At 42.4% G+C, this 12,814-nt stretch overlaps 1 protein-coding gene across 9 annotated transcripts in view; it reads right to left on the minus strand.

Moving 5' to 3' along the window:
* The window catches only part of LRRC7 (leucine rich repeat containing 7), a 345,675-nt gene that overhangs the window by 33,987 nt on the left and 298,874 nt on the right, over positions 1-12,814 (minus strand). For 8 of the 9 annotated variants that reach the window (XM_039484896.1, XM_039484891.1, XM_039484895.1 and 5 more), the window contains 2 exons: positions 3,002-3,220; positions 818-910 (listed from right to left, as the gene is read on the minus strand). In XM_039484896.1, the coding sequence (XP_039340830.1) occupies positions 818-910; positions 3,002-3,220 (312 nt within the window). Of the gene's footprint in view, positions 1-817; positions 911-3,001; positions 3,221-12,183; positions 12,511-12,814 lie in introns of those variants that run through there. The other variant, XM_039484899.1, reaches the window with a different exon arrangement.

Here is a 12,814-nt window from a genome sequence, read left to right on the forward strand (position 1 = left end):
CAACAATTGTAATAATAAATAATGTGGAAGTATATGTGCTAGTGCATGCTAGATGTGTACACATGAATACACATGTGTATCTGCATGTAGGTGTGGGAGTCAGTTTCTACAGATTTATTTATATAGGTATCTGGACAGGTGCATTTCTGTGGTTGTGCTCTGTGGATTTGTATTTGGGCTTCAGGAGTGGGCCTTTAATGAACCCATTGCAGCTGTGATAATTTGTGGTCCTAATTCCACACATCAATTACAATAACTTTAGTGAACAAAAAACATGGAGCTGATTATGAAAAATGGGAAGAGGAGAGGGAAAGAATCATGAAAACCTTTGTGAAATTTCATTTTTTTTAAAAATTACCCTTTTTGACTATTTTGCTGTCAGCTCTAGCATCCTGTAACAAATAAAACCTGAACTTAACATAATACATCTGTCAAAACAATAAATATGCCTGTTTGGGCCTTTCAGTGAAAATGAGCACGAGCGAGGGTGGGGGAGAGAGAGCGGGGGTGGGGCAAGGGTGTTCTGTTTACTGGAATTAGAAAATTGGCAACCCTACTTACAAGAAGTCAAGGGAGTTGGTACTTTGGAAAAGGCAAAAAGCTTGAAAAGATTAACTAGTCCAATACAGGGAATAGCCTATTTGATTAAATCTTTATTTATCAACCAGAAGGAAAATGCCCATTTTTGTTTAAAAAAGTCACATCCTGGACCAATTTCTATATGTTCACAACTTCTGTTGAATTTCACATGCTTGTATCTGAGGACATTGTTTGGATCGCTGTAATAAAGACTATTAGTAAGAAATTCACATCTTACCTTATCAGAAGGTTTGAATGGATTTCCTTGTCCACTTATTCCACCACTGATACTAAATCCAAGGCCAGGATTCTTTTCTATTCTCACACAAAACTATGTTAAAAAGATATGGAAAGATAATCTAACACACTCATTAAAGCTAATCTTCTAAACAAGTGTGTCTCTGCCTGACACATTTTGGTTTATGGTGAACTATTGGAATTGACCATTCTGAATGATATTGTACAGAGTATTAAAAACCATTAAAATTGTTGTTTTGAAGTACACAAATGTGATATTTCACCATTTTTAATATGCTGTCACACTTCTGAGGCTCATCCAAACAATACCCGTGCCTGACAGGTACTATTTCTTCTTTATTCATCAGACTGAAGAACACCTTACAAAGTAACTGTTAATCTAACTCAAAAGAAAATAGCCATAAAGGGCAAAATTAAAATAAACTGATGAGGAAAGTTATTACATGCAGTGTCCTCATTTCAGATCACTGCACTTTTGGTGGTTTAAAAGGAACTGAAGGCCAGCTAGGGGCTCTCCCCATTTTATATCCTCAGAATCCTCTATGAGGGAAGGATTGGATAGGGGTGAGTGACATCCACAGACACTGCTCACTAGAAAAATTCCAGAATTCAATGCAAGAGGCGCCAGATCACACTAGTGGTAATCAGGGGCGGCTCCAGGCACCAGCGCTCCAAGCACGTGCCTGGGGCGGCAAGCCACGGGGGGTGCTCTGCCGGTCGCTGCTAGGGAGGCAGGCAGGGTGCCTTCGGTGGCTTGCCTGCGGAGGGTCCGCTGGTCCCGCGGCTTCGGCGGACCTCCCGCAGCGGACCCTCCATGCTTGGGGCGGCAAAATGTCTAGAGCCGCCCCTGGTGGTAATATGCAGAAGCCACTTGAAAAACCGCTGTTTCTCATTTCTCTGAGTCTTACTCCTTAAAAGCTGTTTTTCTTCAATGTGTTGTTTATATAATGTTCAGACTTCTAAAGTACACACTCTTCCTCATACCTAAGAGCCTATACACTGTTCAATAAAACACATCTAAATGCACATGAATTCTCCTTTCTTCAGCAGTAGAAAATAGGATCATCCTCCACAGCCAATCAATTCCCCCATCATCCCTCTCAAATCAATGCCAGAAAGAAGAGACTGGCTTGCACTGTGTCCTAAAGGCCAAAAAACTCTGGTTCAGTTGGACCATCTCAGAAAGTGTCAATTCTTAGATTGACAACAATATTATTAAAATAACTGCAATAATAGGCCTGGTATAGCTCCCGTTAGTAAATGGAAAAATATCAATATGAATTTTCACTGTGCTGGACTTTAGGTTTTCAGTTAATGTTAAGTAAAACATCACATTTAAATTTAAGCAGTACTTTCAGGAATAAAACTTTAAAAATACATTTCTGTATACATCTGTCAGCTGTCCACAACATGGATACATGTATGACATACTTGTTACTGAAACAGTCATTTTAATTAGCGAATTGGGGGGAAATGTCAGCAACCTTCCTGATAAAAAGTGGATCATATTTGTCATTAATGCATCACTTGTTTGTTTGTAAGTAGGCTTTTTAGGTTCCCAAATATTATAAGTATTCAAGTACCCAGTTACAAAGTGGACAGAAATGGGAGCGGGTATACGTTCTCCAAGTGAAACAAATTGCTACAGGCACAAATAATAAGACTGGAGCTGACTAAGGCCCTGAGACATTTCAATGAATGCTTTTAGAAAAATGGCATGATCAATAGTACAATTTATGTCCATTCAATTTGCTAATACCGTGTTAAGTGCAACCTCAGTGGAATAACTCAGCTACAAAACAAAACCAAAATGCTTTGGAAAAAATCATGATTCTGCTGCAGACAGAAAGTTCTCTTTAAAATCTGTCCATAGGAACTCAAATATAAGTAGGCTCAAAGTTCTGCTCCTTCCATAAAATATCAGACTAATCACTCACATTGCTCAATGTTGTGTATATGGCAATGGCCATTCATAATCAACATGCCTAAGCATGTGCACACAATCATAAAACACTAATCAAAATTCTTGCAAAATGATAACTCTTACATAGACCAAGAATCATAAATTCCTGTTCATGTAGCCCCTCACTCTGCTGCTATCTGACAGGAAAAAAAACCAAATGTTGCTTCATCAGCATGTTATTTTAGATACACATTTTCTTACCTGCTCCTGATAACCATCCATACTCCTCTGCCCTTTGGTTTGAATTAAGCACCGCCCCGCCTGAGGTGCCCGAGAGCTCTGCGAAGAAGGGATCTGAATTGGCAGTGGTGACTGAAACTGCTGAATGGTCACTTTATTCATGTTTCCCTCATATTGCTGCTCTCGACTCCGATGTTGTAGGCTTTGAGATCCCATCAAAGTCTGGATATGGCTACCTGCCTGTGGGTAACGTAACCCGTTAGGCCAGAAATTCAGGAAGCTGAAAAGAAGCAATTATTACAACTTACACAGTCAAGTAAAAGCAAACCTCTTAAATAAATATCAGAGGTTTGCCTTTTGACCACAGTTGGAAACAACCGTGATTAAAATCCGCAAGGATTTATCCATTGCATTTAGTGAATCTAGGAGTCATAATTGAGATCAAATGTACAGAGTCTGATACATAAAAGGAAAATATTTTACGTCCTATTTCATGTTATATGTTTCTGCTCAGAAAAATCTCATGAAATGAAAACATATAACGATGAAATAAATAAGCACATTCTAAAAAATGTTAAATATTGGGTAGCATTGAATTTGAGGATAGCTTGGAATAGAGTTTATTCTCTATTGATCACAAATATAAATATTGGCCTAAATTGTACACTGTTTCAGGATTATCTATTTAAAAAAATCACATTTTATAATATAGTTAAAATTCAGTGCTTGTTTATAATCATGTCACAGGCTAGCAGAAGCCAAGTGGATGCTATTCAGTATCAATGCATTGTCCCAATAAAGAATGTGGTTTTTACATGATCTTATGTTTACTAATGCCACTAATCGTATTATCAACTTTTTTAAAAGAGCTAGTAGTTTGTAATTTGGAAAGACTCATACTTTTCAAAATTATGGAAAATATTGAACTTGTGTTGTTTTGTTCACTGTCTTTTGATATTTATCAGAGAAAGGCCACTGATAATAGTCTTCAATCCCTGCTTACCTGTCACATTTTCAATTTTATTGCTCTAACGTGTGGGGTTTGGTTTGTGTGTTACTCTATTCTTGACATGGTAAAGTTGCACACTTGCTTACTTTTCAACATACATTCTGTTTATACACATAAATTACATACACATTTGAGTCAAATCATTTAAAAATAAATTAATTGAAAACAATTTTACATTGTTTATGATGACAGGATTGAACTGTTGATGCTTATTAATAATTGCATTGCAACTTAGCCATAAAGGAATGAGTAAAATGAATGCTCCAAGGAATGTTTATATATTACTACTTCCATGAAACATCACAATCCTATGTTACTGGCCATCTTCAGAGTACATAAATTCAGCAATTTTATGATAGGCATGTTAGACATCATGGTCCAATTGTGTAAGTATAAGTACATTTTTCTGACTCTTTGGACACAGGTGCATAAACCTTTCTACATAGCCCTACATACTGGAATGTCCTGGTGAGCTCTATAATTGTCTGGTGGAGGCAAGGAACTCTCTGACAACACTGCCTCCTCAGGCAATGAGGAAGAGGAAGCCAATGCTTGAGGAAGTGGAGCCTCCTCCAGTTCTTATATGGGAGTATCACCTGAGCAGATTGCTCCTGTTCGGTACAGAGCCTGGTACTGGGAGCAGCTTCCTTCTGTTCTTCATGGGACTGATCTCAATGGCTACTAGATGAAGTAGACCAGGGAGGGTGTGGATACAACCTGGAGGCAGGTGGAAAACCCCAGGGGTTTCAAAGTGGCCACTGGTATGGTCCCAGAGCCCATGTCCTTCCTAACCATGGATCTCTCCCAGTCAGGCAAGATGGAGTTTCTGCTGGGTACAAGGGTGGTAACTGCTCAGTGGGAAGCAGTGGCTAACATGATGGGGTCACGGCATATGTGAGCCAACTTTCAACTCTAATGAAGAGCTGGATTCCTCTGACCAAGGAGGAGCTGCTCCTGTGGGTGCCAGATATCATGCTAGCACTACAGAGAAGAGGGTACTGGTGATATTGTCAGTTTGCCTCTCGACAGTACCAAACAAGGAGGAACCATAGTGAGCAGCGGTGCCCACAGAACCAGATGTTGAGCCACCATAGATGGCAAATCATAGACTATCAGGGTTGGAAGGGACCTCAGGAGGTCATCTAGTCCAACCTCCTGTTCAAAGAAGGACCAATCCCCAGACAGATTTTTGCCCCAGATCCCTAAATGGCCCCCTCAAGGATTGAACTCACAACCCTGGGTTTAGAAGGCAATGCTCAAATCACTGAGCTATCATCTGTATAGGGCAAGAAGATTTTTGGTCAGCTGGTGAAACCAGTACTGAGAGACTCAGCAGGTCACTTGCTGCAGCATATGTTTCAGGAGTTTATAGTATCAGGAGAGTCTCCTGTTGCTCTAAACCAGTAAAGACTGCACTGCTGAGCCAGACAGTGCCACCTTAGGGGTCAGTCTCTATAGGGCCAATATTGGCCCTGGAACTGATGACCCTGACTACGGAGATCTCCATCTTCTTTGCTGGCAAGTTTGCTGGACTTCAGTGCTGGGGACCTCAATCTCCTAGGTACTGAGTCTTTTGATGCCCTTTTCTGGTGCCTCCTCCTTAGTATCAGAGAAGGACACCAGCATAAAGAGTCCTCCAAAATGGGAGGAGCACTCCTGATTGAAGCAGATGTTCTCAGCACATGCTCTGAAAGGGGAAGCTGAGAATGGGCATGAGGCTGCTTCCATCAGAAGGTATTTTAGTCTAATCTCTCTGTCCTTTGTAGTACTTGGTTTAAAGTCCCTGCAGATTTGGCACCTGTCTGATGTTAACCTCTCCTAGGCACTTCAGGCACCTGGAGTGCAGCTAACTAAGTGGCATCAGCTTCTTTGAAGGGCCCTGTGATTGAGGCATGCCTTGGTACTGGATATGTACATAAATAGCAGGCATCAAATAGTACCAAAAAAGTACTCCAATAAAGGAAACCTACAACTAAAACTATATTAACACTGATGCTATTAACTATTAAGGAGTACCAACTGTATACAAATGTAAAAGAAGGGAAATTGCAGTAGCAAGATAGAACGTTCCAATAACCATCACAGGCAGTAAGAAGGAACTGAGGACGGTCGGAGGTGGCTCTGCCCTTTATACCACCGCACAGAATCATTGAGGTCAGAGAGGGTGCTTGCGCCATCCTTAAGGGCCGGCTTTAGGCCTATTCCATCAATTCCCCCGAATCGGGCCCCGCGCCTAAGAGGGCCCCGCGACCAGTGAGAATCCCTTCCCTGGCTAGAGGCGCCTTTTTAATTTTTACTCACCTGGCAGTTCTCCGGGTCTTCAGCGGCACTTTGGTGGCGGGTCCTTCAGTGCTGCCGAAGACCTGGAGCGAGTGAAGGACCCGCCGCTGAAGTGCCGCCGAAGACTCAGAGCACCGCCCGGTGAGTACAAGCCCCATGTGTTTTTTTACGTTTCTTTTTAAATCAGCCCTGCTGGGGCCCCATCGAAACTGTTCGAATTGGGCCCTGCACTTCCTAAAGCCGGCCCCACAGGTACCACTGAGAGTAAAATCTCCAACAATAGTGCACTTTGTGTGTGCACTTGACGTGAAATGGACATTCAAAACCACTTGAAGAAGAATTTAAAGTGCCTCAGGCCTGGTCTACACTACGAGTTTATGTCGAATTTAGCAGCGTTAAATTGAATTAACCCTGCACCCGTCCACACAACAAAGCCATTTTTGTCAACATAAAGGGCTCTTAAAATCGATTTCTGTACTCCTCCCTGACGATGGGATTAGCACTGAAATTGACATCGTCGGTTCAAATTAGGGTTAGTGTGGACGCAATTCGACGGTATTGGCCTCCAAGAGCTATCCCACAGAGCACCATTGTGACCGCTCTGGACAGAACTCTGAACTCGGATGCACTGACCAGGTAGACAGGAAAAGCCCTGCAAACTTTTGAATTTCATTTCCTGTTTGCCCAGCGTGGAAAGCTGATCAGCACAGGTGACTATGCAGAACTCATCAGCACAGGTGACCATGCAGTCCCATGGAAAAAGAGCTCCAGCATGGACCATACGGGAGGTACTGGATCTGATCACAGTATGGGGAGACAAATCCATGCTATCAGAACTACGTTCCAAAAGACAAAATGCCAAAACATTTGAAAAAATCTCCAAGGCCATGATGGACAGAGGCCACAACAGGGACTAAACACAGTGCTGCGTGAAACTTAAGGAGCTGAGACAAGCATACCAGAAAACCAAAAAATTGAACGGATGCTCCAGGACAGAGCCGCAGACATGCTGCTTCTACGCTGAGCTGCATGCAATTCTAGGGGGGGCCCGCCACCACTACCCCACCCCTGTTCATGGACTCTGATGATGGGATATTCTCAGTCACCATGCCTGAAGATTTTGCGGATGGGGAAGATGAGAAGAAGGAGGAGGAGGACGATGAGGTTGAGGAGCGCACACAGCACACAGTTCTCTCCGACAGCTAGGATTTTTTTCTCACCCTGAGTGAAATACCCTCCCAACCCTCCCAAGGCAGTATCCTGGACCATGAAGCCATAGAAGGGACCTCTGGTGAGTGTACCTCTGTAAATATAAAACGTGGTTTAAAAGCAAGCGTTTTTTAATGATTAATTTGCCCTGAGGACTTGGGATGCATTCATGGCCAGTACAGCTACTGGAAAAGTCTGGTAACGTGTCTGGGGATGGAACAGAAACCATCCAGGGACATCTCCATGAAGCTCTCCTGGAGGTACTCTAAAAGCCTCCTCACCCAGACACCCAAGAACGTGGGGGGTGGGAGGGGAGGACGGATGGACTCCAGACACCCAACCACTCCACCTCAGTGGCCTGCCCAAGCAACAGAAGGCTGTCATTCAACAAGTTTTGAAATGGCCTTTTCCTTCCCTCCTCCCTGTCTCCCTCACCCCACCCAGGCTACCTTGTGAGTTATCTCCCTGTTTTTATAATCAATTAATAAAGAATACATGGTTTTTAAATGATAGTGACTTTATTTCCTTTGCAAACAAGCTGCGATCGAATGGCGGAGGGCGGTTGGCTTACAGGGTATTAGAGTCAACCAAGTTTTTCATCAAGGAGAAATAAATAGAACTGTCACATGGTACCCTGGCCAATCATGAAACTGGTTTTCAAAGCTTCTCTGATGTTCAGCGCTTCCTGATGTGCTCTTCTAATCGCTCTGGTGTCTGGCTGTGCGTAATCAGCGGCCAGGCGATTTGCCTCAACCTCTCACCCCGCCATAAACGTCTCCCCCTTACTCTCACAAAGATTGTGGAACACACAGCAAGCAGCAATAACAATGGGAATATTGGTTTCGCTGAGGACTGAGTGTGTCAGTAAACTGCGCCAGCGACCCTTCAAACATCCAAATGCACATTCTATCACCATTCTGCACTTGCTCAGCCTATAGTTGAGCAGCTTCTGACTAATGTCCAGGGTGCCTGTGTACGGCTTCATGAGCCAGGGTATTAATGGGTAGGCTGGGTCCCCAATCATAACTATAGGCATTTCAACATCCCCAACAGTTATTTTCTGGTCTGGGATGTAAATCCCTTCCTGCAGCCATTTAAACAGACCAGAGTTCCTGAAGATGCGAGCATTATGAACCTTTCCTAGCCAACTCACGTTGCTGTTGGTGAAACATCCCTTGTGATCCACCAGTGCTTGCAGCACCATTGAAAAGTACCCCTTGCGGTTTATGTACAGGCTGCCCTGGTGGTCTGGTCCCAAGATAGGGATATGCATTCCGTCTATAGCCCCACCGCAGTTAGGGAATCCCATTGCAGCAAAGCCATCTACTATGACCTGCACATTTCCCAGAGTCACTACCTTTGATAGCAGCAGCTCAGTGATTGCATTGGCTACTTGCATGACAGCAACCCACACAGTAGATTTGCCCACTCCAAACTTATTCATGACTGATCGGTAGCTGTCTGGCGTTGCAAGCTTCCACAGGGCTATTGCCACTCACTTGTGAACTGTGAGGGCTGCTCTCATCTTGGTATTCTTGCGGTTCAGGGCAGGGGAAAGCAAGTCACAAAGTTCCATGAAAGTGCCCTTACGCATGTGAAAGTTTCGGAGCCACTGGGAATCATCCCAAACATGCAACACTATGCGGTCCCACCAGTCTGTGATTGTTTCCCGGGCCCAGAATCAGCATTCCACAGCATGAACCTGCCCCATTAACACCATGATGTCCACATTGCCGGGGCCCACGCTTTGAGAGAAGTCTGTGTCCATATCCTCATCACTCTCGTCACCGTGCTGCTGTCGCCTCCTGGCCTGGTTTTTCAGGTTCTTGATCTGCACAAACTGCACGATAATGTGTGAGGTGTTTACAATGCTCATAACTGCTGCAGTGAGCTGAACAGGCTCCATGCTTGCCGTGCTATGGTGTCTGCTTGGGTAATCCAGGGAAAAGGGCGCGAAATGATTGTCGTTGCTTTCACGGAGGGAGGGTTGACTGACGACATTTACCCATAACCACCCCTGACAAATTTTTGGCCCCATCAGGCATTGCGAGCTCAACCCAGAATTCCAATGGGCAGAGGGGACTGTGGGAACTGTGGGATAGCTACCCACAGTGCACCGCTCGGAATGTCATTGCTTGCCATGGTACTATGGATGCACACCGCTGAATTAATGTGCTTAGTGTGGATGCATGCACTTGACTTTATACAATCTGTTCCCAAAAATCGACTTCTGTAAAATGAGAGTAATTTCGTAGTGTATACATAGCCTCAATCTCCAGCCATCAAGTGGTAGTGACTGATGAAATTGTTCCCTACTTTGTAGGCAAAAATAAAACAAAACAAGTCCTCCTCCTTCCCTTTTATATTACCTGAGGATATGAAAATACTTTTCAGAAATTGGTTGAGTTCGGCCTCACACTCAACAGCCTTGTGAGACGGGGGAGTATCATTAATATCCCCTTTTTACAGCAGGGAAAACTGAGACCCTGAGAGAACTTCAGTGCCTTGCCCAAGATCACAGAGGCAGAACATAGCCAGGAGAAATCTGATCTAGTGACTCAAAACAATGTGCCTTAATGATAACTGGTCAGATCCTGAGTGGTTTAATGAAGCTATGCCAATTTACACAAGCTGATTATCTGGCCAGAATATGTGCGCAGTTTCACATTGACTCCGTATTTGGATTTTCACCAGATATTCATCATGGGGTGCTTGAAAATGAGTAGTGTCTCATCAGCTTCAAGTCACGGCACAAATGTAATCTGAAGATGTCCTTTATAGAAGTCCACAGCAGGTACACCGTCTAACTCAGAGGAAGAAATCTGCTGAAAGGTCTTGCATACAGAAATTGTGGCCCAACACCAAAAAAACTTCATATCTATTTTACTGGCTTGGATCACCTCAAGGTTGAGTGACAGATGTACATAATGAAAACAAAACGGAGCACCAGCTCCTCAGCTATGGCCAAGGCATGCACTCAACTCAGAAGAGGAGGGAAACAGCAGTTTTAATCACTTTTGCATATTCTAATTCTAGGCCAGCAGTCCAGTGGTCATGTGTACTGGCACAGACCACTAACTTGCACCAAATTCACCACAGACCAAATGATTCTCAAGGGGATCATACAACAGCCAGGGTGCAGGGATGCCCTGGCCCACACACCTTTTCCCTAGCCATGTTTCTTATAAACAACTGCAAGGAGGGGAGTGGGTGATATTGTTACTTGTATTCTGGCTCTGTGTCACTGGCCAGAGACACCAGGTTTATGTCTGATTATACTTCTTCCATTTCCCCTCCTTCATTCAACCTCGTTCATCTTCCCCTTGAGCAATCCCCAACTTCATTTTCAGTGATCTCACCTCCTAACACTGAATCCCTTTCTTTCTCATAAATGAGCGGTTAACTCGTAAGATAAATATGTAGATGAGTTCGTCAACTAGTTTCTCATAGGCACCACAGAAAGAGTGGGTCTCCAGCAGTATTAAAATGAGGAGTGGATTGTTTTTCAGCAAATGAATAGACTTACAGAGTGGCATTCTAAATCAAGGGCAAAAATACCAAACTACTTTTTAATGAAAATAGTCTAGTGATTTTCTGCAGATTACTGTGTAATTGATCACCTTGGATCCAGAAGCAACTGGCATTTAATCTGCACTCTGCATAGATAAGAGGAGAGAAATAACCATGAATTACTGTGTAATTGTATAGTAATTACCATGTTAATGGTTGCACAGTAATTACCATAGTTGCATGGTACAATACATACATACTGCAGTTACATGGTGATTACCCATTGCCTGGTAGTTACCATGTAACTAGTCAACACTGGCCCTACAGGTATGGATCATTACCATGATATATATTCTGTCACGCAAACCGAAGAAATCAGATTTATTATGGATAGGTGACACACATGGGGCTCTGTACCAGATTCTGCTCTCATTTGCATTGACACAAACCCATTGAAACCAGTGTGATTATGCTAGTGGGAGAGCAGAATTTACCCCTTATTTATTTTTACAAAATCACATTATTCAGTATATGGGAATTTACTTTTACAGAAGACTCTGAAATTAATTTCAAAATGATTGCAACATTTATGCCTTCAACTGGTGGAAAACAAAACAAAATATTCTAGGTCACGTTCAATGCAAGGGAAATTAGCATTGTCATAAATGCACATTAAAAAGTACCTATTGAGAATGAAAAGTAAATAATATTCATAATTCATTCTCTCATTCATTTTCATAGATTTTGTTTGCAAAGATTATATCAATGCTTCTTGTGCCTTTATAGCATGGTTTCTGATAAGTTGAAAATAAAATCCTTTTCTTAGAAACAAGAATCACTAATTCTGCTGAAAAAACATCTCTATTGTGTGGAATGTTTTCCCTTGATTTCATTTGTATTCTATATATTATTTTAACATCCATCATAAAAGTTAATTATTTGAAGCTGAGAGTCCGTTATTGCCAATGCAATTAAAACTGCTGCTGATGGCTACAACAATGGATAGTGCCAATGAGTTAAACAGATTCTGATGCATTGTGTAATATTTTAACATACCACATCTGTACAGCGGGATATTGAAATGTCTAATATGGACTTGACTTTGCAGTTTCTTATCACAATAATGTACAAATACATATCATATATTGTTTGAGATGATGAGTCTAATCCTGATCTCACATATACTGGACAAAATCAGGCGTAACTCCTCTCAGGAAGTACAATCTTTCTCCCAGCTCCTGTGTACACTATACAATCCCTTTGAGTGGTTCAGCCCATTCTCAGTGCCCATTTCCACAAATGGAAGGCCAGGGCCCCATCTGCCTTCGACCGCCCTTTGTCTCTTGCAATGATTTATGTTCCTGGGGGTCCCAGGAGGGAACAGTTCCTGGGCTGCACAGAGCAGAGTGACTTCTATTGCATCTGGACCTGATGCTCTACTTGAGTAATTCTCCTGCACATTTATAAATGACCTCTTTTCACTGTGTAATTTTTGTAATGGCAAAGACTGCTGCTTCTGAGCCTGTGTTGAATGAAAAAATCTGAAGTCAGTAGGAAAATATTTACCTTATCAATACTTAAAAGATATTTGAAGTGCAGCATTTGCAAATATAGTCATTATGTCTTTGGACCTGACTCTGATTCACTTACACCATTTTTACTCACTTCCTCTGTTCACTCCTATGACTAGTGCAAGAGAGACCAGAACCAGCATGTGTAGATTAACAATTTAATTATCTCTACTGTTTTTACAGTTAGATCTTTTTAAACTTGAGTTTTTAGAACATTTTAGTTTATTAAAATTCTTTGTCCTTCAGTTTTATGAA

The sequence above is a fragment of the Mauremys reevesii genome, linkage group 8 (assembly GCF_016161935.1).
Source record: "Mauremys reevesii isolate NIE-2019 linkage group 8, ASM1616193v1, whole genome shotgun sequence".
Classification (NCBI taxonomy): domain Eukaryota; kingdom Metazoa; phylum Chordata; order Testudines; family Geoemydidae; genus Mauremys; species Mauremys reevesii.